Source organism: Eutrigla gurnardus, assembly GCF_963514095.1.
Source record: "Eutrigla gurnardus genome assembly, chromosome: 6".
Classification (NCBI taxonomy): domain Eukaryota; kingdom Metazoa; phylum Chordata; class Actinopteri; order Perciformes; family Triglidae; genus Eutrigla; species Eutrigla gurnardus.
Window position 1 is genome coordinate 627,135 of NC_139920.1, and position 23,858 is coordinate 650,992.

At 43.2% G+C, this 23,858-nt stretch overlaps 1 protein-coding gene across 1 annotated transcript; it reads left to right on the forward strand.

The window, feature by feature from the left end:
• Window positions 1-4,777: 4,777 nt before the first annotated feature.
• LOC311014777 (calreticulin-like) lies at window positions 4,778-22,695 on the forward strand. The gene is made up of 9 exons (XM_084011582.1): window positions 4,778-4,970; window positions 5,577-5,678; window positions 7,239-7,442; window positions 7,624-7,718; window positions 7,789-7,998; window positions 15,851-15,964; window positions 20,008-20,151; window positions 20,336-20,428; window positions 21,772-22,695. Exons 1-9 carry the CDS (start codon window positions 4,877-4,879, stop codon window positions 21,979-21,981), a joined length of 1,266 nt encoding a protein of 421 aa, XP_083867708.1. The 5' UTR covers window positions 4,778-4,876; the 3' UTR covers window positions 21,982-22,695.
• Window positions 22,696-23,858: the final 1,163 nt, after the last annotated feature.

Below are 23,858 nucleotides of genomic sequence, written 5' to 3' on the forward strand. Positions count from 1 at the left end.
TATTTGTTGAAGTTAGTGCTGGGCTGTATTAACGGCGCCGTTAACGCCGGTAACGCTGTTAATGGTGTTAACGGTCGGACATTAACGCCACTGTTAACGCCGATTATTAACGACGCCGTTGATGTCTGTTAATGTTAACGGCCCAGCACTAGTAAAAATGTAAAACTTTGTGGCATAAGCAAGCACTTAACCTCCATGCACAGCACAGCTGCTGCTGCTACTCAAGAGGTAGGAGGAGAGATGCTAGCCTCCAGTCCATTTAGCTAGAGTCTAGATGTGGACTGTGGTCTGGACATGAAAGTAATTTTCCAGCGGACCTAACCATTTATTAAATGTCTTGTTAACACCTTTGTCTGCATATGCATTCACCTCTGTTGAAAGGCAGTGGTAAATTTATCAGTTGTTGGTCGTATTTTCGGCTAAAGTTTATAATCTATTTTATCACCACACATGGATTTGGCTAATGTTATTTTAATGGATGTAAAATGTCGCCATCTGTTGGTGAATTTAATCTATGACAGGCAGCTTTGGAGGAGATATTAGAGATAAATATTGATAGAATTGTTTTCGCTTAGGGCCCCATTTTGGTCAGGGGCAGCCCTGATGATTATATTCTATTACTCTAAAACAACATGCATGCTATGGATATATGATGCTTGGTCCCCAGGCTGGCATGGCTACCACTGCTCCTACATAGTTAGGGTAAATGCAGAGGACACGTTTTCCCACAGGGTGCAAGTGCAACTTCATACTCATGATACCTATAAATCTATTGGGAATACATCTATTACATGTTGAAACAAAACCTTACAAAACATTGTAAATGAACATGAATCCTCTCAAGTGTAGTTCATTTTAATTCAAGTACAAGAGCAAATAAGAGAGATAAAACAAATGTACCATTTACAAAATCTGAAAATAATACATATAATACAAATAATACAAATACATAACACCACCTGACATTTCTTAAACTTGAGGTAGCCAAACAAAAGACAAAAAAGGGGAAACAAAATGAATAACTGACCAGTTAGGGTTACATTTCTCCCTCTTCGAAAAATAAAAGTGTCTATTCAGAATGATCAAACATGTTCCTCCTCCAGCTCTAGGCTTCTCTTCTCTCCATCCTGCTTTCTCGCTATGGTTATCCTCTATATGAAGAAAACAACGACATTATGATTTTGTTAGAATGAACAGACAGTCAAGTGCTGTCAAGTTATGTTTTTTTGGTTAAAATAAGAGGGCATATTCAATTAGAGAAATGTTAACTATTCCAGTAAGATATTCCAGGTGAAACCTTGTAACCTTTCCATTTTCTATTTTGTGGCTATGTATGTGAGTTTATTTCACCATAATCTTGTAAAGTTCAGCCATTTCATCGTAAGTGCGCCCTCTATTGGATGGTGGTAGCTATGGGCTGCATTTTCACGTTCCTAGCTGTCTGCATTCTACCTGACTGACTAACCCAATCGCGAACCAGTTCTTCCTGTTTCTCGGCCAGGAAAACTGGTTCCCGAGCGGCCCCAACTCCTTGCTGGGCTGGAACCGGCCCCGGAAGAAGGTCTTGCTTACGTTAGGGGCTGGGGGCAGGGTTAACGCTCGAGGCAACGGGGGAAAATACGCCGCTGCAGAGTTTTACTAACGTTACTGTTCCCAGTAAGTTTCATTTTTAAATTGTTTCACCTCGTTGCAAACCAACGGCACATTTCTGTTTAGTTTACCAAGCTAGTGATTACGTTCGTAACAGCAGCAACTAGTGGCTATGCTTCCTCGGGTAATGTAAGCTGACCGGCTAGCTAGCCAGCTAGCGTGATATTGCTAACAACAACGTTAGCACGCCACTTTCTGACTGCCGTTGGCTCACTAAACGTTACCAACTACCAATGTGACTTAAAGGGATAGTTCAGAATTTTGGACATAAGACCTATTTTCCAAGTGAGCCGGTGTGTTCGAGACGTAAGGAGACGTTTTCAAGAAATTTCATTCAGTTCTTCTAGTTGCCGAGATCGCTTATGCTATAGCTAGCGCGAGTCAATGGTTCTTAGCTAGACAAGCATTAAAAACAGTCTTGCCCACTCCACAGTGCACCCGAGGCAAATCCATTAAAACACTAGACGATGTCGATGTACATATGTGTGTTGATAGAATAATATTTGAAACAAAACTAACCTTGCATCGCATGAATCATCCATTTTTTGAGGAACTAGTTCCTCAGCAACAGCGGAACTTTACTTTGCTCCTTCGGACTCAAAACTCTAACTACCCGAAATACTGCCCGTAAGTAGGCAATCGAACCGGACCGCACTGTCGGCACTTATACCCCCAAGGCTGTCTGAAAAGCCCTCGGAGCTCATTCAAACACCGGGCAGCCCGAGGCCACGCGAAGCCACAATTACGCACAGCGAACCTGGTCCGTCCGGAGAACCGTAAACCCTCGGACACGTTGCAGGGATTCCCTCCGGTAAATAGACACATGAACACCGCCGAATATTCGGGCCTCGTGCCCTCAGAGCTGGGTGAAAAGCCCTTGGTCCTCACTCAAACACCGGGCAGCCCACGGCCACGCAAATCCACACATCGTCTCCGTCGGACTTAAAACTTAAAACTCTAAGACGCGCCGCTCGCAATCCAGCCGGTAAACACGCAGCTCAACCCCGCCGAACTCTCGGCACTTGTGCCCCCAAGGCTGTCTGAAAAGCCCTTGGAGCTCACTCAAACACCGGGCAGCTCACGGCCGCGCGAAGCCACAATTACGCACCGCGAAGCCGGACCTCTGCTCCGTCCATAGACCCGTAAACCCTCGGACGCGTTGCGGTTGGGTTTGGGTGGAAAAAAAACCTCCTCATCAGAGTCTTCAAAAGTTTCAGTATATTCTCCAAAAGTGTCCATTTCTGTGAGATTGAAGAAACTAGCACTGCAGGCTACTCTGTGTATGTAGCAATGACAGCAGGTAAACAAACTATTATAGAACCGGTAACTTATAAGTGCTAGGTGATATCACTCCGCCGCTGCCATAGCCTACTAGGAAGTACGACACGCTGCTGCTGGTGCTGAGACATAAATCCTTAAAAATGCAAGGTTGGTTTTATTTCAAACATTCTATCAACACATGTACATCGAATGTCTGCCGTTACAATGGATTTGCCTCGGGTGCACTGTGGAGTGGGCAAGACCTGTCTAGCTAAGAATGATTGACTTGCGCTAGCTATAGCATAAGCAAACTCGGCAACTAGAAGAACTGAATGAAATTTCTTGAAAACATCTCCTTACGTCTTGAACACACCGGCTCACTTGGAAAATAGGTCTTATGTCCAAAATTCTGAACTATCCCTTTAACATCTGTGTTCACAGCGTCATGGACACGTTTGTGATTAAACCGCTGTTCTCTGGTTTGTTTTTGTAGAGCTGTCGGACATCGGCGATATTGAACGGAGGTCCAACCTGCAGATGACTAAACATCAAACACTTTGATCTATTGATCACACACTGTTCTACACTTTAAAAAAGGTTGTGATTTTAGTATTTTGTGTATTTTATTGTTATTGTATTATTTGCCAAAATAAACACTTTTTCTGAAGAGACATGTCTGCTATGCTATTAGCGCTGCAGGGAAACCTCAGACGTATACAGTGACGTATTGACGTGGCTCTCTGGGCTCTCTAGCCGGTGGAAAGGCAAACAGGTTCTCAGAAGGACCAGCACGGGCACCGGCCCAGTTCTTGAACTAGGTTTGCGTTGGTGGAAAAGGGTGAGCGAGGCTGCTTCTGAATAAAGACAGAATCCTGAACTTTTGCTCTCATTGAATTTGTACAGAATAAAGTGCCTACGTGCTAAAGAACGTCAGCGTCCTGTCTTCAGTGCACAACGCAGTAATCGGCGAGATGTGCAGACCGGCTACATAAAGTCTAAACTGACGTTAGCTAGCTAGATGCACGTAACGTACATCGTTAACTGTGTTGTCATCATCTCTGTCCAGAGAGTCCACCTTTGGTGACATATCAAAAGTACTCCTGACTTACTTTCAGTGCTACTTTTTGGCCTCTTAAATCCGAAGTCTTGTAGATCAAGCTGTCCTTGTCGCTTGGCCATGATGCTGAAATCACCACCAGCACCGGTGCTGCTTATGTCGCTGACTGACATGACGGCAATAAAAAAAAACCTCCTCCACGGTATTTTTTAGCATACTCAATACGCGCAAAAACTAAATATTGTAATAGTGGTAATATTTCCACATTTATTGAAAAAATTACCTCCTCCACGGTATTTTTTAGCATGTGATATACCTTGTTACTAATTGTTACATTCTCATTAGGGGCTGATCCTAAAATCGTTGTGAGTCATTATAAGTACTTATACCAGCGATTTAATACATTTGCTAATAATATTCATATCACGGCAGTATAATACCATTGTCAATCAGTGGTAGTATTTGGGACCTACTATAAAAACCGACGTTATCTTTGTTTTGTAGTAGGTTACGGCTCACAGGGATGGCTGGTATAAATACTTATAATGACTTACCTCTCTGCAGCCTATCCTCTGTACGGAGGTTCCTATTTACAGGTAGAAAACAATCATATTCCCCACAGTCCCAAATACAGCAGGGAGCAAAGTTGTTTGTCCTCCGCCCTAAGCGAGACTACCTCCGCCCCTGTCCGATCTTCGTCCGATGCAAGCCGAGCGTTTCCGAAATGTAACTCGTGGTCTCATTTCATTGGCGAGCTGCTCGTCCAATGAGCCGCGGCCATCTGTGCAGGGCTCGTAACTGTTAAAATTCTCAGTGTACGTCCAGCAAGAGTCGACCCGCGGTTTGCCCACTACTTTGCTGTCTTTGCTCCGCTGTCTTTGCTCGTGGCTCCGGTGAGAAGCAGCCAGCATGAAGCTGCCAGTGGCCATCCTCGCAGTTTTAGCATCGATAGCTGTCACCATCGATGCTACCGTCTACTTCAAGGAACAGTTTCTGGATGGAGGTTCAGTATTTTACATTCCCGTGTCTTCTTCTTATGTGCGACTGTGTTGTGAAAGTGGCAGTTTAACTGCTTTTAACATGATCATGTTTTATTTCAATTCCTGGGTTTTTTTAAGTAACCGTTTCTTTAAAAATAACCTTACTGCATTCCGAAAGACTAGGCCGCGTTATCGTTATGTGAGATAGATGAAAGTGACGGGAACGTGTGTTCTGTACCACATAAAGCTTGAGGCGATATCCTCGCATGTGACCCAAATGTTCTTTCACTTTTGATTTTGCACTGAAACGTATTGAGGGCGTTCAGTTCGGCCGCAGTGCTGTTTGTAGGTTTTTGTTTTCAAACGTAGTGACTGTCCTTCATATGCACAACCAGTTGGCTAGAAATGTGACAACTCAAGCAACTTCAGATGAAATGTATTCAAAACCTTGGAAGCTCTAGACCAAGAACAACATTTTGTTTTTTATTCTGAAGTCGTTTTTAAGCTCAGTAGAAAAAAGTTTAAGTTTGAGTCGTGTAATTTATGTATAATGTAGTCTGGTAATGTGGTATCAATTAAAAGGAAAAAGAAGGCAGTCACCGGCTGATTGGCTGATTGCTGTGTTTCAGATGGATGGAAGAGCCGGTGGACGGAGTCCAAGCACAAGTCAGACTATGGTCAGTGGAAACTGAGTGCTGGAAAGTTCTATGGGGATGCTGAGGCTGATAAAGGTAATTCATTGTAACATTATACACGTAACACAGGACTCACAGACATTAAAGACATACTTACCAGCAGACCAAAAACCCAAACCTTGACGCAACCTAAAAAAAAAAGATCTGCACGGGATCTTATCAGTAGGCGGTGTTTTTCTCCACGTTGATCTCTTATCAGGAACATAACCTGCTCCGGAGCAGGTTAGCTCTGCAGCAGGGTTGGAATTTCGTAATTTTAGGGGCAAGGCCATTTGGTCTTCACTTTACTTTTTTTTTTTTTTTTAGGGGTACTAAGGACACATGACGGGGCACAAAGGCCATCGAGTAAAATTAGATGGTTTTACCTATCAGATTAATACCATAACATTCTAATTCATTACAAAACATGAATTATGTATTAAAATATTTTTAATACCAATATCAAGTTAATGTTGCATTGGAATTTTTTTAAATAACATCTGACAAAGGAATGACTACTTGAGTGCAATAAAACATTCTGTATGAAATCTTTATATATATATATATATATATAAAGATGCATGAGCACATACACAGGTAGGCAATGTGGACATAACATAGACTTCGATAGGCCGTCCCTCTCATTATCGCTCAGTGGTCAACCCCGCTATCGAGCCGTTTAATGACTGAACATACTGTTGATGACTGTGTAGGACACAGCGGGATTCTGGGTGGGGCTTGGGCTTCAGACTCGTGGTGTTAGCGGGACCGGACCGGTACTTTTATAATGAAAATGCCGCTCTCTGCAAAATCCGCTGCCCGCTCGTGGCCACTTGCTCGCTCAGCTCCGCTCGTGTTGACTAGAAACACCGGACAGGAAACGGACCTCTACTTTTATAATAAAATTGCCGCTGTGTGCTTCCACTGCCCACTCGCTCAGCTCCACTCGGGTGGCTGTAATTAAGGCCGTTACACCGCAGAGGCGCTTTTTACATGGAACTTGGACAGGGGCACAAAGGCCACCTTGGCCGTAAATTGACATTTTTTTCACGGGGCATCAAGGCCAAAGTGCGGGGCGACGACAGCCATGGCCGTCGTGAAATTCCCACCCTGCTCTGCAGCATAAGTTACCATGGCAATGTACCCTGGTAAGAAGTGAACCAGCGTCGTAGGATGGAAAAACCCAGGGTAAACGCTGAAGTTACCTCGCTAAGCCTAAATCCTGCTTCATAGTACAGGCAATTTTATTTTTTTCAGCCATTTTAAGTGGGGAAAGAATGTGGGGGTGTCCTAATTCATTCCTAACCAGAAATTGCATTTTTATTTTATTACATTTTACATAAAGTTTTAAAAAGTATTTTCTTCAGTTTTACTTGTTAAGTTATATTACTTGAATCTCTGTGTTGTTAAAATTGTCTAAATATGTAAAAAAAAAAAAATGCTTTTATAGGATGTCCTAATGTTTTCACATGACTAAATAAATAAACAAAAAATAGACAACACATATTAATGCAGCTATAATAATGGCATTCACTGCAGCACTGTCGCATTAAAATGCCATGATTGCTTAGAGCGCTTGTTCACTCCACATTTTTTTGTCAATTGTGCAAAAACCAGGTATCCAGACCAGCCAGGACGCTCGCTTTTATGCCCTGTCGGCCCGCTTTGAGCCCTTTAGCAATGAGGGGAAGCCCCTTGTCATCCAGTTCACCATCAAGCATGAGCAGAAGATTGACTGTGGAGGTGGCTACGTCAAGATCTTCCCCTCTGACCTCGACCAGAGCCAAATACACGGAGACTCTCAATATTACATCATGTTTGGTGAGTCCTGCTAGTCTTTTGGAGGCACCGAGGCCTGACAACAGGATACAGCTGTTTGATAAGAGAGCACTTTGAAGGCGTTTTTCCTCATAACTTATTTTTTCATTTTGAAAGGTAGCTTTTACTGAGCAAGTGTTTAATAAAGGAATTTACAGACTAACGTCACATGACCTGCGTCTAGGGCCGGACATTTGTGGATACAGCACAAAGAAGGTTCATGTGATCATCAACTACAAGGGCCAGAACCACCTCATCAAGAAAGATATCAAATGCAAGGTAGCCTGTTAAAATTTTTGATTTTTGTGAAAATGACCCCACATAACCCACCCCCTACCCCCCCCTCTAGGATGATGAGCTGACTCACCTGTACACACTGATCCTGAATCCAGACCAGACATACGAGGTGAGAATCAACAATGAGAGGGTGGAGTCTGGCTCCCTGGATGATGACTGGGACATGCTGCCCTCAAAGAAGATCAAGGACCCAGAGGCTATGAAACCTAGTGACTGGGACGACAGAGCCCAGATCAATGACCCTACCGACGCAAAGCCTGAGGTAGGAGATTTTCTCAATGGCTGGGAAATGATATGATTAAACCAGCTTCAAAGACTTGTTGAATGGTCACCACTCTAATATGGTAAATTAATTTATCCCTGTACCAAGACCAGGGCTTAACCAGGTAACTCAACCTTACCAGACTCTGTTCAGGCCCAGGTCACATTTTTTGAGGCAAATGAGGAATGTGAATTGAAATCTAAACTAAATACAGGACTAAAAGAGAGAAGGTAGAATGGCATATGATGAAACATTGACGTCAATTGTTCGATAACAGTCTGAACGGTGCACGGAGCAAATGAAGCCACGAAAACCGAAGACTGTCAGATATTAAAATAACTAGTCTTGCTATACATGGTTAATGTGTGAAAGTCTTCTTACCCAAATAATAATAATTAATTCAAGTGGGAATACATTCACCATGGTCTTAGGCCAAGTACTAAGTAATGAGTGAGGGTACCAGTGTGCTGTTTGTCAAACAACATTCCAGACTGTGAGTGGACAAGAATGGCTAGATGGCTTCATCACTGAAATTAATCATAAAGAGATGAAAGATTTGTATAAAACAGTGACACTCAGTTGCAGACCTTTTAAGTTTGGTGATGGGAAAAGTGGACCATTCCACCAAAAAAAATGAAAGTTCCTGCAAACATTGGACAGATTCTGAGTGTCATATTAGGGTTGTGCGGTATACCGGTACTAATTTGGTACCGGGGTACTGAGGCATTTAAAACGGTACTATATTGCATTTGGCAGGGCTTTGCATCAGGGCTGAGAGACGAGCATGTGACAGACGAGATATATACTTGGTTTTTATTATGTTGAGATGTGAGAATCCCCTCTCACAAGCTGAACTACTTAAAGGCAGTGTAAGAGACAGCTTAACCACCTTGTTGATGTTGGACTAAGCATCTGGGTTACTTGTATTTACTATTTGGACTAAGTCATACACAGAAGAGGCTCCCAGGCTGCCTGCTTTAAGCGCATCCATTCTGTCACAGTGGTGTCTTTGTCAAGTTGCAAGGTGGCCTCATATTTCTTGAGAATGTTGCATGTTGTGTTTCCAAAACTGTGGAGGTCTTGCATTTCCTGAGGCCATGTTGAAGGATAAAATACTAAGAAATGATCACATGACTTGAGGGAGTCATATCTGATTTCAAACTCTTCAATTAACCCCCTGAGTAAGTCTGTCTTGTCTCTGTCAGCATTAGAAACAGTGTGTGCCCTGTGGCCTTCACCATCAAGCAGAAGTGTGAACTGTCCAATGGCCACCATGAGTTCATCCTTACATTCTCCAATGGTCAGCTTTTCCTTCTGAAACCTAATGGATGTGGTCTTCAAAATGTTGCCAATGTCAAGCATGTTTGATAGAAAGCACTGAAAACGCTCTGTGCAGATATGCTGCAAGTCACTGTTATCACTAGTACCCAGTTGCATTTTAATGGCTGGCAATAGTCTTGATATTTTTAACAGAATTTCATGCCTCCATGCAGACCACCTGATATTATGAAACTTACCCAGTTTCACAAAGGAGATCCCATTTTCTTCACACAGCTTCTTCAGTGCAGCAGTTTTTTTTGCTCCACCTTTTTGTAAATAAAACTGCAGCAGCCTGACCACAGAGCGATTGAATGTCTCACAGTAAGGAACGTTGCGATCAGCTGATTTCGTGCAATTCTCCAGTGTATGTGCAGTGCACAGAACGCGCACAAGGGAGTCTCCAACCGCTGCAAGCCGCCAGAGTTTTGACACAACGCCGTTGTACACACCAACGTTGACAGCAGCCCCGTCTGAGCACACAGCGACCAACTTTGTTGTCCAGGCATCCAAGCCTGTGTCCTGGAAAAGTCTCACAAGTCCGTCTGTTATGGCCTGCGCGGATCGGTCAGCACCCAGTTCAATCAGTCCAACAAAGTCCGAGGGAAAACTCTCCGTTGCTGGACACAGACACAATGTAAACGATTTCCTGCTCAGTTTTTGTGATGTCCTCAGATCCATCAAACATCAGCCCCCAGACTGCAACTTTGCTCGTAAATCCCCGCTGATGGTGTGCGCGATGCTCTGCATGATCCGTGTGCCTCCCTCACGTGAATTATATGCACCTCCGACATTTACTCCTAGCCGCTTCAGTAAAGGAATATCCTCAGAATAGGAAGACATGGGACGTGCGTGTTTAGCTTTATGGAAGGCCAGGAGAAAAATATTAGACAGAGCTTGCCGCTGTTGTTCATTCAGCTTGTCTCGCCATCTGGCAAGTGGGCGACTGGCTATTTCATCTCTGCTAGCTTGTTTATTAGCGATGGCTTGCGCCACATTCATATGCTCCTTGCTCTTTTCATGTCTGTCAAATAAAGGATGGTTGAAATTTTTTGAGCCTTTATAAAACGCACCTGTTTTGTCTGCTAGATGTGGATGTGCGCGGCATATCTTGCACCACATTTCAGTGCGCTCAGCGTTAGCTTCAAGCCACTGCACATCTTGCAGCCATTTTTCCGAAAAGTCTTTTTTTCGGCTCCGGCTCCAGTTGGCGTTTCTTTGTAGGTGGCGAAACGCCGAAGAAGCTGCTTACTGTTGTTTGTTGCTTTTTGGACATCTCTGAGAGTAGTTGACTAGCGACACGTGTGTAAGGTTAGAGGAGAGAGATCGGTCAAGTAAGCAAAGGCGCGCAGTAACACAAGTGGCATTACGCAAGCCTGATTTTTGACACGCATGCGTACCTGCGTACCAGTTATGTGCACCCCTGTATATAGCGCTTTTATCCAAAGTGCTTTACAGGAATGACTGACATTCACCCATTCATATACACATTCACACACGGCTGAGTCAACCAAGCAGGGCGACAGCCAGCTCGTCGGGAGCAATTAGGGTGAGGTGTCTTGCTCAGGGACACCAGGCACTCGGCGAGGAGGATCGAACCGGCAATTGGGATCGAACCGGCAGGAGGGATCGAACCGGCAATCTTGCGGTAGCCAGTTAACCCGCTCTACCTCCTGAGCTAATGCTTGCTCAGGAGCACAGAAAAAATAAAAATTCACAGACTTCGAGAATAAAGTGATACATTTACAAGAATAAAGTTGTAATATTGTAACCCGTTGTTTTAGAGGAGGAGAGTATTAAAGTACGTTTTGATGACATTCCTAGCAAAAAATCTGCATTTTGTTCTGATATTATTCCTTCAGTGAATGTATATTAGGGTTGGGCGATATGAGCAAAATCTTTTATCACGGTATGAATAATTTCATATCACGGTAACGGTATATATCGCGGTATGTTTTTCCCCCCACTGTAAATTCAATTAATGGCTTTAAAATAACCATACTGTTGCATTTGATAATTTTCCTCTTATTTTTATTTGCTCACTGCAGCATAACATTATTTTAAAGAAAATATGATAATGTAATAAATAATAAGCCACAAAGAGTGTGCAAATGTCTGGTAAACATTTGAACTCTAGCTTTAACTTAAGCTATAGTGTGTGTGTGTGCGCTAGTGTTGTCACGATACCAACATTTTGGTACCGGTACCGGTACCAACATGTGTTTCGGTACTTTTCGATACTTTCCGATACTTTTTCAAATAAAATGTGAACGCAAAAAATGTCATTACTGACTTTATTTTTATAGAAAATCTTAGAACAATAACATATTAATCAGCAAATAAAATAAAATACCACAAAGACAAGCTTTTCTAATGCACACAATTTAAAAAATGTTAAAATATAAATACAATAATATAATATAATATAATAATATAAATAAACCAGCTCTATTTTTTTTCTTCCAGAGCTACTTTTGTTAAGAGTGAATGGGGGTGGCGCTTGCTTTTAGCACTGAATGTGACTTTTCTTCCTGAGTAAATGACCTGTCGTTCCCTGAGCTCAGTGTGCAGGTCTGGGTGCTGGTCCTTTAAGTGTTTGGCTAAGTCAGAGGTGTTTCCGCCGTTAGCCATGCATGTTTTAAACACCGTTTACACAGTGGTGCATCGGTGTTAACTGCCTCGCTTTGCGCATTTGTTTTAAGCTAAAGTACGGCCATATCGCACTTCGCGGCGCTGGTTTGTCCGCAAGTTGCTGCGTGGTGACGGTTGCAGCAGCCATTCTCCTCTCCGTGCTACTCTCCCGCGCGCGCGCACGCTCGCTCGCGCTCTCTCCAAGCTTTCCTCCTGCTCCGTTTGTTGCTCCAGCCCACCTCGCTAACTTGCTAGCGGTTTCCTCCGGCTTGCTTGCTTTTTCCTTTTATCTCCCCAAGCTGCGGCTCGCTCCTCGTCCTCTCAGCTGTAGTTACAACGCGGTGACGTCACGTGGCGAGTTCGCCGCGCTGTTGCGGGAGCTGCCCGCGGCGCTGCAAGTACCGGTCCCGTCCAAATGCAATATAGTACCGTTTTAAATGCCTCAGTACCCCGGTACCAAATTAGTACCGGTATACCGTGCAACCCTAGTGTGCGCAAATGTAAACACAGAGCTCCAGCTTAATAAGAAATAAAAAAGTATGCGTCGTAATGGCCTCCGTTATCTCCCTCCATCGACGTGATTTTTTGTCATACGGGCCGAGAGGAGCTGCTGCAACTTTTGTTTTTGATGCGGCGGGTGCGCCACAGATCTTTTGGCTTTCATAATACTGCTTTGCATGTTTTAACTTTAAGTGGTGGAAGAGGTTACTGGTGTTTTTACCTCCAGCAGCAACAGTCGCGCGACACTCGAGTATCACTATTTGTTCGTTGTCGGATTTTCTAAATCCGAAAAAGTTCCACACAACAGACGTAGCGCCCCTTTTCGGAACGAGTTCCTCCTCCTCTTCGTCATGGGTGGGTCGGCTGCCTCCGTTTCCTTGTGACGTTCACTCTCCGCCTCCTCCATGATTGTTATCGCTCAGGTAAAGCTGTTTCTTCTTCGTTGTGCTCAGGCAACCACGCCAAGCAGTCTGCTGCAATGCCTGCAGTGCCCCGTGTGTTGAGGCAGTGTAATAACAGTGACTCAGAGTGATGCCGCAGACACATCTGCTCTTTCTCCGTTATCAACGGTATTGCAAAATCTCTACCGGTAGACACTTTTATACCGTCACACAGTATAATACCGTCATACCGCCCAACCCTAATGTATATGATCTTTCGTTGGTTAGGTATAGAGTTAAGGTTAAGGTTAGGTAAATGCTACGTAGAAGGTGCCGGGGATCGAACCGGAAATCTTGCAGTTGCCAGTCTCTACCTCCTGAGCTAAACTCCCCGAGGGTTATGGATAGGTTTAGGTCTAGATTTACGTCTGATGCTCTCTAATAACCAGCATAACGTGACCACGGCTCTGTGTAATACGTAGGAAAGCATACGAAAATATCGTGCTTTACTTTTCGTACTTTTTAGTACTGCTGAGTGAGAGCAGCCTGACCTCCTCGTATGCCTCCATGAGGATTTCTGCCTCCGGCGGGGAAAAGTATTCCGCTCTATTTGCCATGGTGAATCAGTCGGTGCTTCTGCTGACAGACTGCAGAGGCTTCTGAGTAGCTCAGGAAATAAAGATGTAGAATGTAACACCATCCTACAGAAAATCTTTGATGAATGTAAAGTATATGATGTAAGACTAAAGCCTGCTGTTGGCCTACCACATGCATCTCAGGCGCTTTAAACCACTGAGGTGTTAAAATAATTTGTTTGTGAACGGACAAATTCACCCAAGGAGGAGATCAGAGACGGAGAGATAAAGTCGACGTTAGACTTGAATCTTGGCCAAGAGGAGCAGTTACAATGCAACAACGTATGAGGATGCTACAGAGGAAGTAGCATCTTACTGCATGAACTCCCACAAAATGAATGTAAAGTATATGATGGAAGACTAAAGCCTGCTGTTGGCCTACCAAATGCATCTCAGTACAATGAAACAGTGGCTGGAGATCTGCATGAAGTAGAACCTTGCTTATGTAAATCTCCATAGTTCACACATTTTAGTGCAGGCAGCATCCCGACTACAAAGAGATCCTCAGAATGAGTGAAGCACTTTATCCATGGTGGATAAGTGTACACGGCCCAGCCCAGAAACGGTTCACTTTAACAATGATGAGATGAGAGATATGGCTGAAAACGTTAAAACAGCCCATGGAGCATTACACTACTGGCGCGACACAACACTCACTGGGGGGGCTGTGACTCAGAGGTAGAGCGAGTCATCCTACAATCGGCAGTTCGAATCCCGGCTCCTCCGGTCTGCTTGCCAGAGTGTCCTTGGGCAAGATACTGAACCCCCAATTGCCCCTGATGCTGCGCCATCGGCGTGTGAATGTGTATGAATGAGTTAGATAACATTCGATCCTGATGTGCATGCATCTCCTCTGCCATCAGTGTATGAATGTGTGAACCAGGGTTGGGATTTCATCATTTAGGGGAAAGGCCTTTCTTTTCTTTTTTTCTTTTTTTTTAGGGGCACTAAGGACCATTGAGGCCATTGAGTAAAATGAGATGGGTTTTACCTTTCAGATTAATACCATAACATCCTAATTCATAACAAAACATGAATTATGTATTCAAACATTTTAAAAACCAAGTTAATTTTACATTGGATTTTTTTTTAAATACCATTTTACAAAGAAATTACTACTTGAAAGCCATAAAACATATTCTGGATTCTGGGTCGGGCTTGGGCTTCAGACATGTGGTGTGAGCGGGAGCGGAACTGGACCGGTACTTTTATAATAAAAATGCCGCTGTGTGCTTTCACTGCCCGCTCGCTCAGCTCCACTCGGGTGGCTGGAATTAAGCTGATGTGAACGGGTGACGTTCTTCTTGCATGTGATGTTGATACTTCGCGGCTTGCGAAGTTGCGCAATCACTCTGATCCACAGACACGGGACGAGCCTACTATGCGCACTAGTGGCTGTAATTCCATAAAAGCTCACCACGCGTCACTAAAGTTGTTTACACTGGAACTTTAACAGGGGCACAAAGGCCACCTTGGCCGTAAATTGAACATTTTTTCACAGGGCATCAAGGCCAAAGTGCAGGGCATGGCCGTTGTGAAATTCCCACCCTGGTGTGAACCGGTAAAAGTGACTGAATGTAATGTGAAGCACCTTGAGTAGCTAGTTAGCTAGAAAAGTGCTATATAAATGCAGGTCCATTTACTGAAAGTGAGTAAGAGTAATGGCTGTGACTGGAGCACTGCACTGAACTGACCCATACCAGTTGTTTGGACAGAATCATAACCTGCTTTCTGTTTTGAGTGGTAACTGGAGGGCTCAACCATAAGTGAATGGGTGGCAAGACCCATTTCTGTTTTTCCATGCATCAAGAAAAGCATTCACAGAAGCAGAATGTTCCAAAAGAATCTGGCTCACATTGAGGAAACTATGACGTCACACAGATGAGGAATATGAGGGGAGAGAGTGGATTGACCTGAGTGGAAAGGACTCAACGTTGTCATCAGTCAGGATGACGCAGTGGTGTTTGTCAGACGTGATATACCCTGATGCAAGTTTTCCAAAGAGAAATCAGCTTTACATAATGATGATAACCAAGGATATAGGAAGCCTTGATTGGACAGGAAGTGTCACATTTTGTGAAAAACGCTTCTTGACCAACTCCACATAATATGCAGTAAGTTACCTGTTGTCTGGACAACCTATTAAAGACTGTGGCATATCATGATATTGCTCAGACCTTCAGAGAATCTAAGTAGCATTTTTTATTTTTTTTTTATAAAGTTTTTAATCCAGCTTTGAAGAACTGAGAAATCCAGTCTTGTGTCAAATAATCAACTAATAATTAAGCTAGTTTTGTTATCCTTTTACACGGCCCAGATCACATCCCTGATTTAGGATGTGCACAATGTTATACATGGACTTTGGTGGTAACTCTATTTGTCTCCTAGGACTGGGACAAGCCAGAGACCATCCCTGACCCTGATGCCAAGAAGCCTGACGACTGGGACGAGGACATGGATGGAGAGTGGGAACCTCCCATGATCTCTAATCTAGAGTATAAGGTACAGCTTATATAGCTGAGGACATGGCAGGTGTAGAGGCTAATCCGGCGCTTTAAACCACTGAGGTGTCGCACTGGGTGTTAAAAGAATTTGTTTGTGAACAGACAAATTCACCCAAGGAGGAGATCAGAGACAGAGAGGTAAAGTCGACGTCAGACTTTAATCTTGGCCAAGAGGAGCAGTTACAATGCAACAACATATGAGGTTCAGGAGATGATGCGTCATTGAAAGTTAACCTTTGTGTAGAACAAGACATCATGTGCACAAGGTCCCTGATGACAATACCTAAGACATGACGTTATACAAAATTCTTATAACAGTAGTCTTCGTCACGTAGTCCTCGTCTGTGTAGCCATCACAAAATTCAAAAACACTGGGGATCTGAATTGGCGTGCTCATTATAATCTGATGTGAATCGATCAAAATCCAAGACAAACCTGGAGCTGAACACTCAGTCCATTTATCTCCATGCGAAAAAGCTCCTTTCCATAAAGTCTTGCCTATCTCCCTTAATGCATGAACTCCCACAAAATGTCTGCACCTATCTGATTAAGCGGTCAAAAACTGTGCCCCCTTCCAAGTGGAACACCTGGCTAGACAGGAAGGTTGCTAGATTTAAGATGGCAATTAACCCAGGAGACCTTACACAATTATGGTACATATTACTATTCTGCTCCTATGGCAGGGCCGGAGCTTTTTATAGACAAAATGCATAAAGACCATTTAGAATCCTCTCATGGATGTTTGTGTAGTTTTAAGGCTGGGGTTATGTTCAGGGTCCTTTTCTGAAGGCACTACTTCTATCGTAGATTTGGTGTACAGTTCCTTCACTTACCAGTGTTTCCCCTACCATTGAACAGGAGACCTGCCGCAAGGCCAAAAAAAAAAAAAAAAATCAATATGCCAAAAATAAGCCACCTATCAATTAATTCATAAATTGATAATCATTTACATTTGGAGCGCCTCCGTGCAGCAGTGTAGACTCTTCTTCGTGTACTTTACGCACGTGTTGTTCTGGTGACCGTTCCGCCTCGTTGAACCACCACAATGTCGCTTTCTACTTTGAAAACTCAGAAAGTTGACACTGTATTTTGATAAGCTGTTGCACTCTTCAGACTCAAGGTGTGAGCGGGTCCGGAACCGGTAATTTTATCATAAATATGCCACTCTGTGTCTCCGTCCAAACTTTGCTGCGCTCACGCTGCCTGCTCACACAGATCTGCTCGTGCTGACATGCGCTGATGCAGGTCGAGGGTTGACTAGAAAATATGCAGACGGCGCTCCTTCAAAACAACATCAAGCCATGCGCGTGTAGTATTTAGTGTTGTCACGATACCAACATTTTGGTACCGATACCAACATGTATTTCGATACTTTTTCAAATAAAAAGATAACGCAAAAAATGTCATTACTGACTTTATTTTAATAGAAAATCTTAGGACAATAACATGAATCAGTAAATAAAATAAAATACCACAAAGACAAGCTTTTCTAACACACACGATTTTAAAATAATGCATGTATGCATTTTACAGCTCTGGAAAAAAATAAGGGACCATTTATTGTAAATCAGCATGGCTACATGTATGGCAAAAAGTTTAAAAATCACTGTGAAAATATAAATACAATAATTAAGCAATATCACACGAGAGGGAGTGTGATATTGCTTTTATACAACAGTGCTACGAGCACATTTTATTAGTTAACAGTAATAAGAAACAAGAGATTATGATTTGTTTGTTTAGTAATCATTTATTCGGCTCCGCCAACACAAATAGTTCCGCAACTGAAGGGAGACAAGGCTGTTGCCAGGCAACACATATACAGTACATAAACATTCCTAGACACAAGCTCGCTACTCTGTGTCAGAGCGATAGGCTCTGCTCTGTGTCCGCCGCTACTTTGTATCATTTACATTTATCTGAATGTTTCCATTTATTGTGCAACCACTGAAATATGAGTCTGTTGACAGACGCTTTGGTGGCATGATGTGTGTTTCTGGTGAGTTAACAGCTCGATCAGACAGCACGTTGCTCCAGCGTTTCCGGCTCTCCATAGATGGTCTCCAGTAGCTTTTTAGTGAGCTTTCAGTTAGCTTAACGTTAGCTTAACGTTAGCTAATAACGGTTATTAGAACGCCCGTACAGCGGAGTGATTATGTCTGTAAAAAGTCGCAGTGCTGTTATACTGTATATCAGCACTCATGGAACGTCTCTTGTCCAATCAAATTGCTCGGTTGGGACCGGTCGGAACTACCTGTTGTATAATATAATATAAAATATAATAATATAAATAAACCAGCTCTATTTATTTTTTTTCTTCCAGAGCTACTTTTGTTAAGAGTGAAGGGGGGTGACGCTTGCTTTTAGCACTGAATGTGGCTTTTTTTCCTGAGTAAATGACCTGTCGTTCCCTGAGCTCAGTGTGCAGGTCTGGGTGCTTGTCCTTTTAGGTGTTTGGCTAAGTCGGAGGTGTTTCTGCTCTTAGCCATGCATGTTTTAAAACACCGTTTACACAGTGGTGCATGGGCGTTAACTGCTCGCCTTGCTCATTTGTTTTTAAGTCAAAGTACTGCCATATCACACTTCGCGCCCCTGGTTTGTCCACAAGTTGCGGCGTGGTGACGGTTGCAGCAGCCATTCTCCTCTCCGTGCTCCTCTCTCCCTCTCTCTCTCGCCCTCTTCCCCCCCCCCCTCTCTCTCTCGCCCTCTCCCACGTCTCTGCTCTCTCCAAGCTTTCCTCCTGCTCCGTTTGTTGCTTTCTTTTTATCTCCCCAAGCTCCGGCTTGCTCCTCGTCCTCTCAGCTTTAGTTACGATGCGGTGACGTCACATGGCGAGTTCGCCGCGCTGTTGCGGGTGCTGCCGGCGGCGCTGCAAGTACCGGTCCCGTCCAAATGCAATATAGTACTGTTTTAAATGCCTCAGTACCCCGGTACCAAATTAGTACCGGTATACCGTACAACCCTCGGAGTATTAGGACGTTATGGCATATGTACAACCGGCAGTCGAGCGTGAATGTGTTTGCAAAGCGGCGGGGGACCCCTGTGAGGGGAAATCGTGCCGAGGCATGGTACCGATCGCGCCATTAGGCAGCCTATGTTAATAAAATAAGGTTTGTTTTTTGATAAGATGTGGAACTCTGAGTTAACCTATTTCTACCTGAATTTCTATGAACTATTAAGCTGTTGAGTAAACCTATAACTTATATTTTACTTGAAAAAATAAGACAATATATTCACTCGTATGTCGTAGTGTTTTACAGTATCTGTAGCTATTAATGTGATGCTCATCATTTTCCATATATTTTCCGGCCCCTCATTTTGGATCATTTCCATCAACCGGCCCTCATTCAAAACTAATTAAATAGCCCTGCTACAGGCTATCTTATCTTATCTAGTTAGGCTATCAGGTGTGAGTTTTTTTCACCCCCACTTTCAAACTTGTTCCGGTGCCACTTATATTATAAGCAATAATGATGAAATAACAGACAATAGGCTAGTTTTCCCAGGCATTGTAAAATGTATGTTACTCTGTTATAATAAATAAATAAAAAACGTTTATGTTTAAAAAAATATATATATTTATAACATATTGATAAAATCTCAATTATGTGTAGGGATGTTTTGTCACTTATGTCGTTAAGAGAGTTTCTATCAATGGTCCCCATGTGGCCAAGTTCCCCTACGACAAGGCCTTGGTGAAGTTCTTCACAAAACCCAGATGAATCAAGTGCAGTATAGAACGATGCACACTGTGTGGTTGAAGTGCCATTGCAGCATGTTACTGTATGCAGTAAATGCACCTCAATAAGTCACTCACTCCTTGTGATCTTGAATACACTGGTTAAACAAAAATTTGAATGCAAATATAATAATTGCAGAATTGCAGACTGCTTGCTGTGCCACCTTAATCTTAATCCAACTGCACCAATACACCATCCCACGGTCTCGGCTGTTTAGGGTTTTTTGGTTGGGTACCACCAGGCCTGAAAAAAATTCTAGGGGAAAGACTGCTTACTCACCCCTGTTTTTTCATCTTTGTAGGGCGAGTGGAAACCCAAGCAGATTGACAACCCTGACTACAAAGGAGCCTGGGTCCACCCTGAAATCGACAACCCGGAGTACACTCAAGACACCACAATATACAAGTTTGATAACATTGGAGTACTGGGCCTGGATCTGTGGCAGGTAATGTTTTACTCACCCATTGAGAGTTGTAATACCAGTTACCAGGCCTTACTATATACAGACTTGTTTGGTGCTACATGCTCAAAGTTGATCATAAAGCTGATTCCAAAGAAGATAAGACCAATAATGATTTATCTGGATTGTGTGAGTAAATAATGCTAATGTGTTAGGTGTCTTTGTTCAGGTTAAATCTGGCACCATCTTTGACAACTTCCTGATCACTGACGATGTCAAAGAAGCAATGGAGTTTGGGAAAGAAACCTGGGGAGCTACCAAGGTAGGACTGTTGTCCCCCTACATACCATACTGTCTGTAGGGGGAGGAGTTCAGATGCACCACTGCAAAGACTCTGGGTTTGCTTTCCAGTAGTGCTTCTTCCTGCTTCGATGGTTCTGTTCTAGTATTGTACCTCCTATTGGGACTGACCATAACACATTTTGACAGTAGTTTTTGCAAACACCTCCTACATCTTCCTTATTCCTACCAACTTTTCTCTGGATCATTACCAGACCAAGCTGACTTTTTGCTGACATTTATTAAAGGTTTTGTATAATGTCATTGTGTTCAGAAGATTACCCAGTGAACATCAAAGGGGCATAGATCTGGAAATCAATTCTCATAAATCCATAACCGTTTGGCCAATCATGTGTCATGTGTCAACACATCTAGGTGGAATACACCCCAACTATTTCAGTCAAATCAACCACTCGCGGGGGCTACAGGAAGTCTGCTAATTTTTGACAGTGTTTGTTTAACAAACTCCTTCTACACAGTAGATATGTGGATCATTACTAGACCTAACTGATCAAAAGTTATAGAGTTGTAGAATCTCTTTTTGTTCAGAAGATATTACCCGATTAACATCAAACAACAATTACTCTTGATGGAACTGATTGGTTGAATAGTTATGGAGTTGCTAGCAGAGTTAATTATATATATTTTTTTATTGAATCCAAAATAAGTGAGAATTGAACAGTGTGACTTCAATCAAGTGTCTTAACATCAAAATACCTTCACGAGGATTGAGAATATCAGGAAAGCACTGATACCTGATATAGTGCAATAGCACTGTTGCCTCACAGCGAGAGGGTTCCGAGTTCGATTCCCGATTCGGGTTCCTTCAAACTCCAGACTTCTTCTGGGTGGAGCATGTTCTCCCCGTGTAAGCATGGGTTCTCTCCGGCTTCCTCCCACAGTCCAAAGACATGCAGGATGGGGACCTGTCTGTCTCTACATGTCAGCCCTGTGATAGACTGGTGACCTGTCTGTCTCTACATGTCGGCCCTGTGATAGACTGGTGAGCTGTCTGTCTCTACATGTCGGCCCTGTGATAGACTGGTGAGCTGTCTGTCTCTACATGTCGGCCCTGTGATAGACTGGTGACCTGTCTGTCTGTACATGTCAGCCCTGTGATAGACTGGTTACCTGTCTGTCTTTACATGTCAGCCCTCTTCCACACAGTGAGGTTATTAAGTAAAGACTGGTATGGGATTGTTTCCCAAAGCCCAGGTTTCTGTATCGGGATTGATAAAGTTAGATCAGTGCATCCCTAGAGAATATCCAGCTAATAGTATTCAGCATGGTTAACTGAAACGCCAACACCTGTTCTTTGCCCACCAGGGACCAGAGAAGAAGATGAAAGAAGAGCAGGAGGACACCGAGAGGAAACTGAGGGAGGAGGAGGAGAAGAGCAAGAAGGACACTGAAGGTGATGAGGAAGAGGAGGAGGAGGAGGATGATGACAGGGAAGAAGATGGTGAGGAAGAGGGCGAGCACAATGAGGACGCTGGTACAGAAGACGACGACGTCAAACAGAAGGACGAGTTGTAGAGAAAAAGACCTGGTTGGCAGACTGCTGTGTGCAGCTCTGCAGGTTAAAACTATCAACAGAATATCAGCCAAAGCCCTATGGACTCGGGCCTTTCATACAGCAGCCTTTTATTCAGGTGTAGGGGCAGGAGAGAGTGGAAGGTGGGGTTTTTAATTGAAGTGTTGCTTTTTCTAGCCTTCAAATTGGAGCAGTGTTTACGTGTTGTTTTTCCTTCTGTTAGTGTGCCTGCTTTGTTTGAGAATGTTCTAATCAAATGTGATTTACTGAACACTCCCAAAGTGTGTGTGAGTCCATCCTGCAGTTACTCACAGAGCCAATCCAATTGCCCAGTGAGTCGAGAGTCTGTAGTTTCTGGTTCATGCACTTTTATTTCTCCTGTGTGATGTAGTAGCATTCGCTTCTTTTTCTTTTTTCTTAAATAACCCCATAATAATTAAATAAATAACCCTGTGTGTGTGTGTGTGTGTGTGTGTGTGTGTGTGTGTGTGTGTGTGTGTGTGTGTGTGTGTGTGTGTGTGTGTGTGTGTGTGTGTGTGTGTGTGTGTGTGTGTGTGTGTGTGTGTGTGTGTGACACACATGAGGGGAGCAGCCTTATTTCTTGTTTTTATATGTTTGTTTGTTTTTATTTATTATATTTTATCTCTGTATTGCTGTTATTTGCTTTGGCAACACTGTATGTTAACAGTCATGCTAATAAAGCACTTTGAATTTAATTGAATTGAGAGACACGGACAGAGAGATTTGATTTTCGAAACCAACTTTTATTATGGCAGTTTTCTTAACATAGTTCACAACTTAGTTTTCAAAGCCTACATTTTTTTTTAAGAAAAGTTAGTTAAAAAAATACATCTACACAAATAAATAAATATAAGAATCACAATTGGCATAAAACATTTCTCCTGCTTCTATGGTGCACAGAGCGTTCTGCCAGCACCAGAGGTCTTTCAGGTTGCCTGCTGTTCTGTAGAAGTTAAAATCAATGAGGAGTCTGGATTTAAGAAGAATAAGCTCGATATGGAGTTCTTCTTTCACCTTTCTCTTTCGGCTTTGTACACTGCCATCTTGGCCTAGCCTAAAACAAAGTTTAAAAGCTGGCTCTTGTGTTTTTGCTGGCAAGTGTATCTAAAACCACAAATAAAAACCTGCTTGTTAAAACTGTCTTTAAAACTGATGAAAACAGTTTGTAAAAAGAGAAACAGTGCTGACAGACAACGACACTCATAAAAACAGTGAAAAATGTTTTCCCTCTCGCCACAAAATGGGCATTTGTTGTCTATTGTCGTGTTTATTACTGAAAGGAAAGAGTTGACTGCTAAAATCCCATGCAGGACCCTCCACTGCAGGTCCCCGTGTCTTTTGCACAGTGGAGGTTTATACAAAGACCTCCACTGAGGTCTGGATCCTGGGTCCGGACACAGGTAGCCCCTCCACGGAGTGTCTGCCCGCTCCATTTAGTTTTTTTCGGTTCAGTGTTTTTACCATGAGCTTGTATAGAGCCGTCCCAGGGGCCCCCTCCAGGGAGACCAGGGGTCCGTTTCACAAAGCAGGTTTAGTGAAAACCTTGAGTTAGTTAACCCTGAGATGAGGGAAACTCTGGTTTTTCGGTTTCACAAAGCCAGTTCAGCATAAATCTGAGTCAGTTACCCGGGTAACATACTCCGTGAACCTAACCTGCTCGCTAGCAGGTTTGCTTCAACAAACCCTGAGTTTCTCCCTACATGTCTCCGCCTTTTTCCGGAATCTGAACCAACTCAGAAAAAATGTGCCGTCCTTTCATCGTCAACCTAATCGATATGGAAATAAAAGTGATTCTAGCAGCTTTGCGTTGGGAGACAATTTTGATTACCTTTCCTTCCAATCACATTAGATATTATCT

Bases quoted from the DNA above. Each gene is read 5' to 3' on its own strand.
- LOC311014777 (XM_084011582.1), top strand. From the start codon at position 4,877: ATGAAGCTGCCAGTGGCCATCCTCGCAGTTTTAGCATCGATAGCTGTC. The intron at 7,443-7,623 runs GTGAGTCCTGCT...ACCTGCGTCTAG, and splicing joins TCAATATTACATCATGTTTG to GGCCGGACATTTGTGGATAC. The intron at 7,999-15,850 runs GTAGGAGATTTT...TTTGTCTCCTAG, and splicing joins CTACCGACGCAAAGCCTGAG to GACTGGGACAAGCCAGAGAC.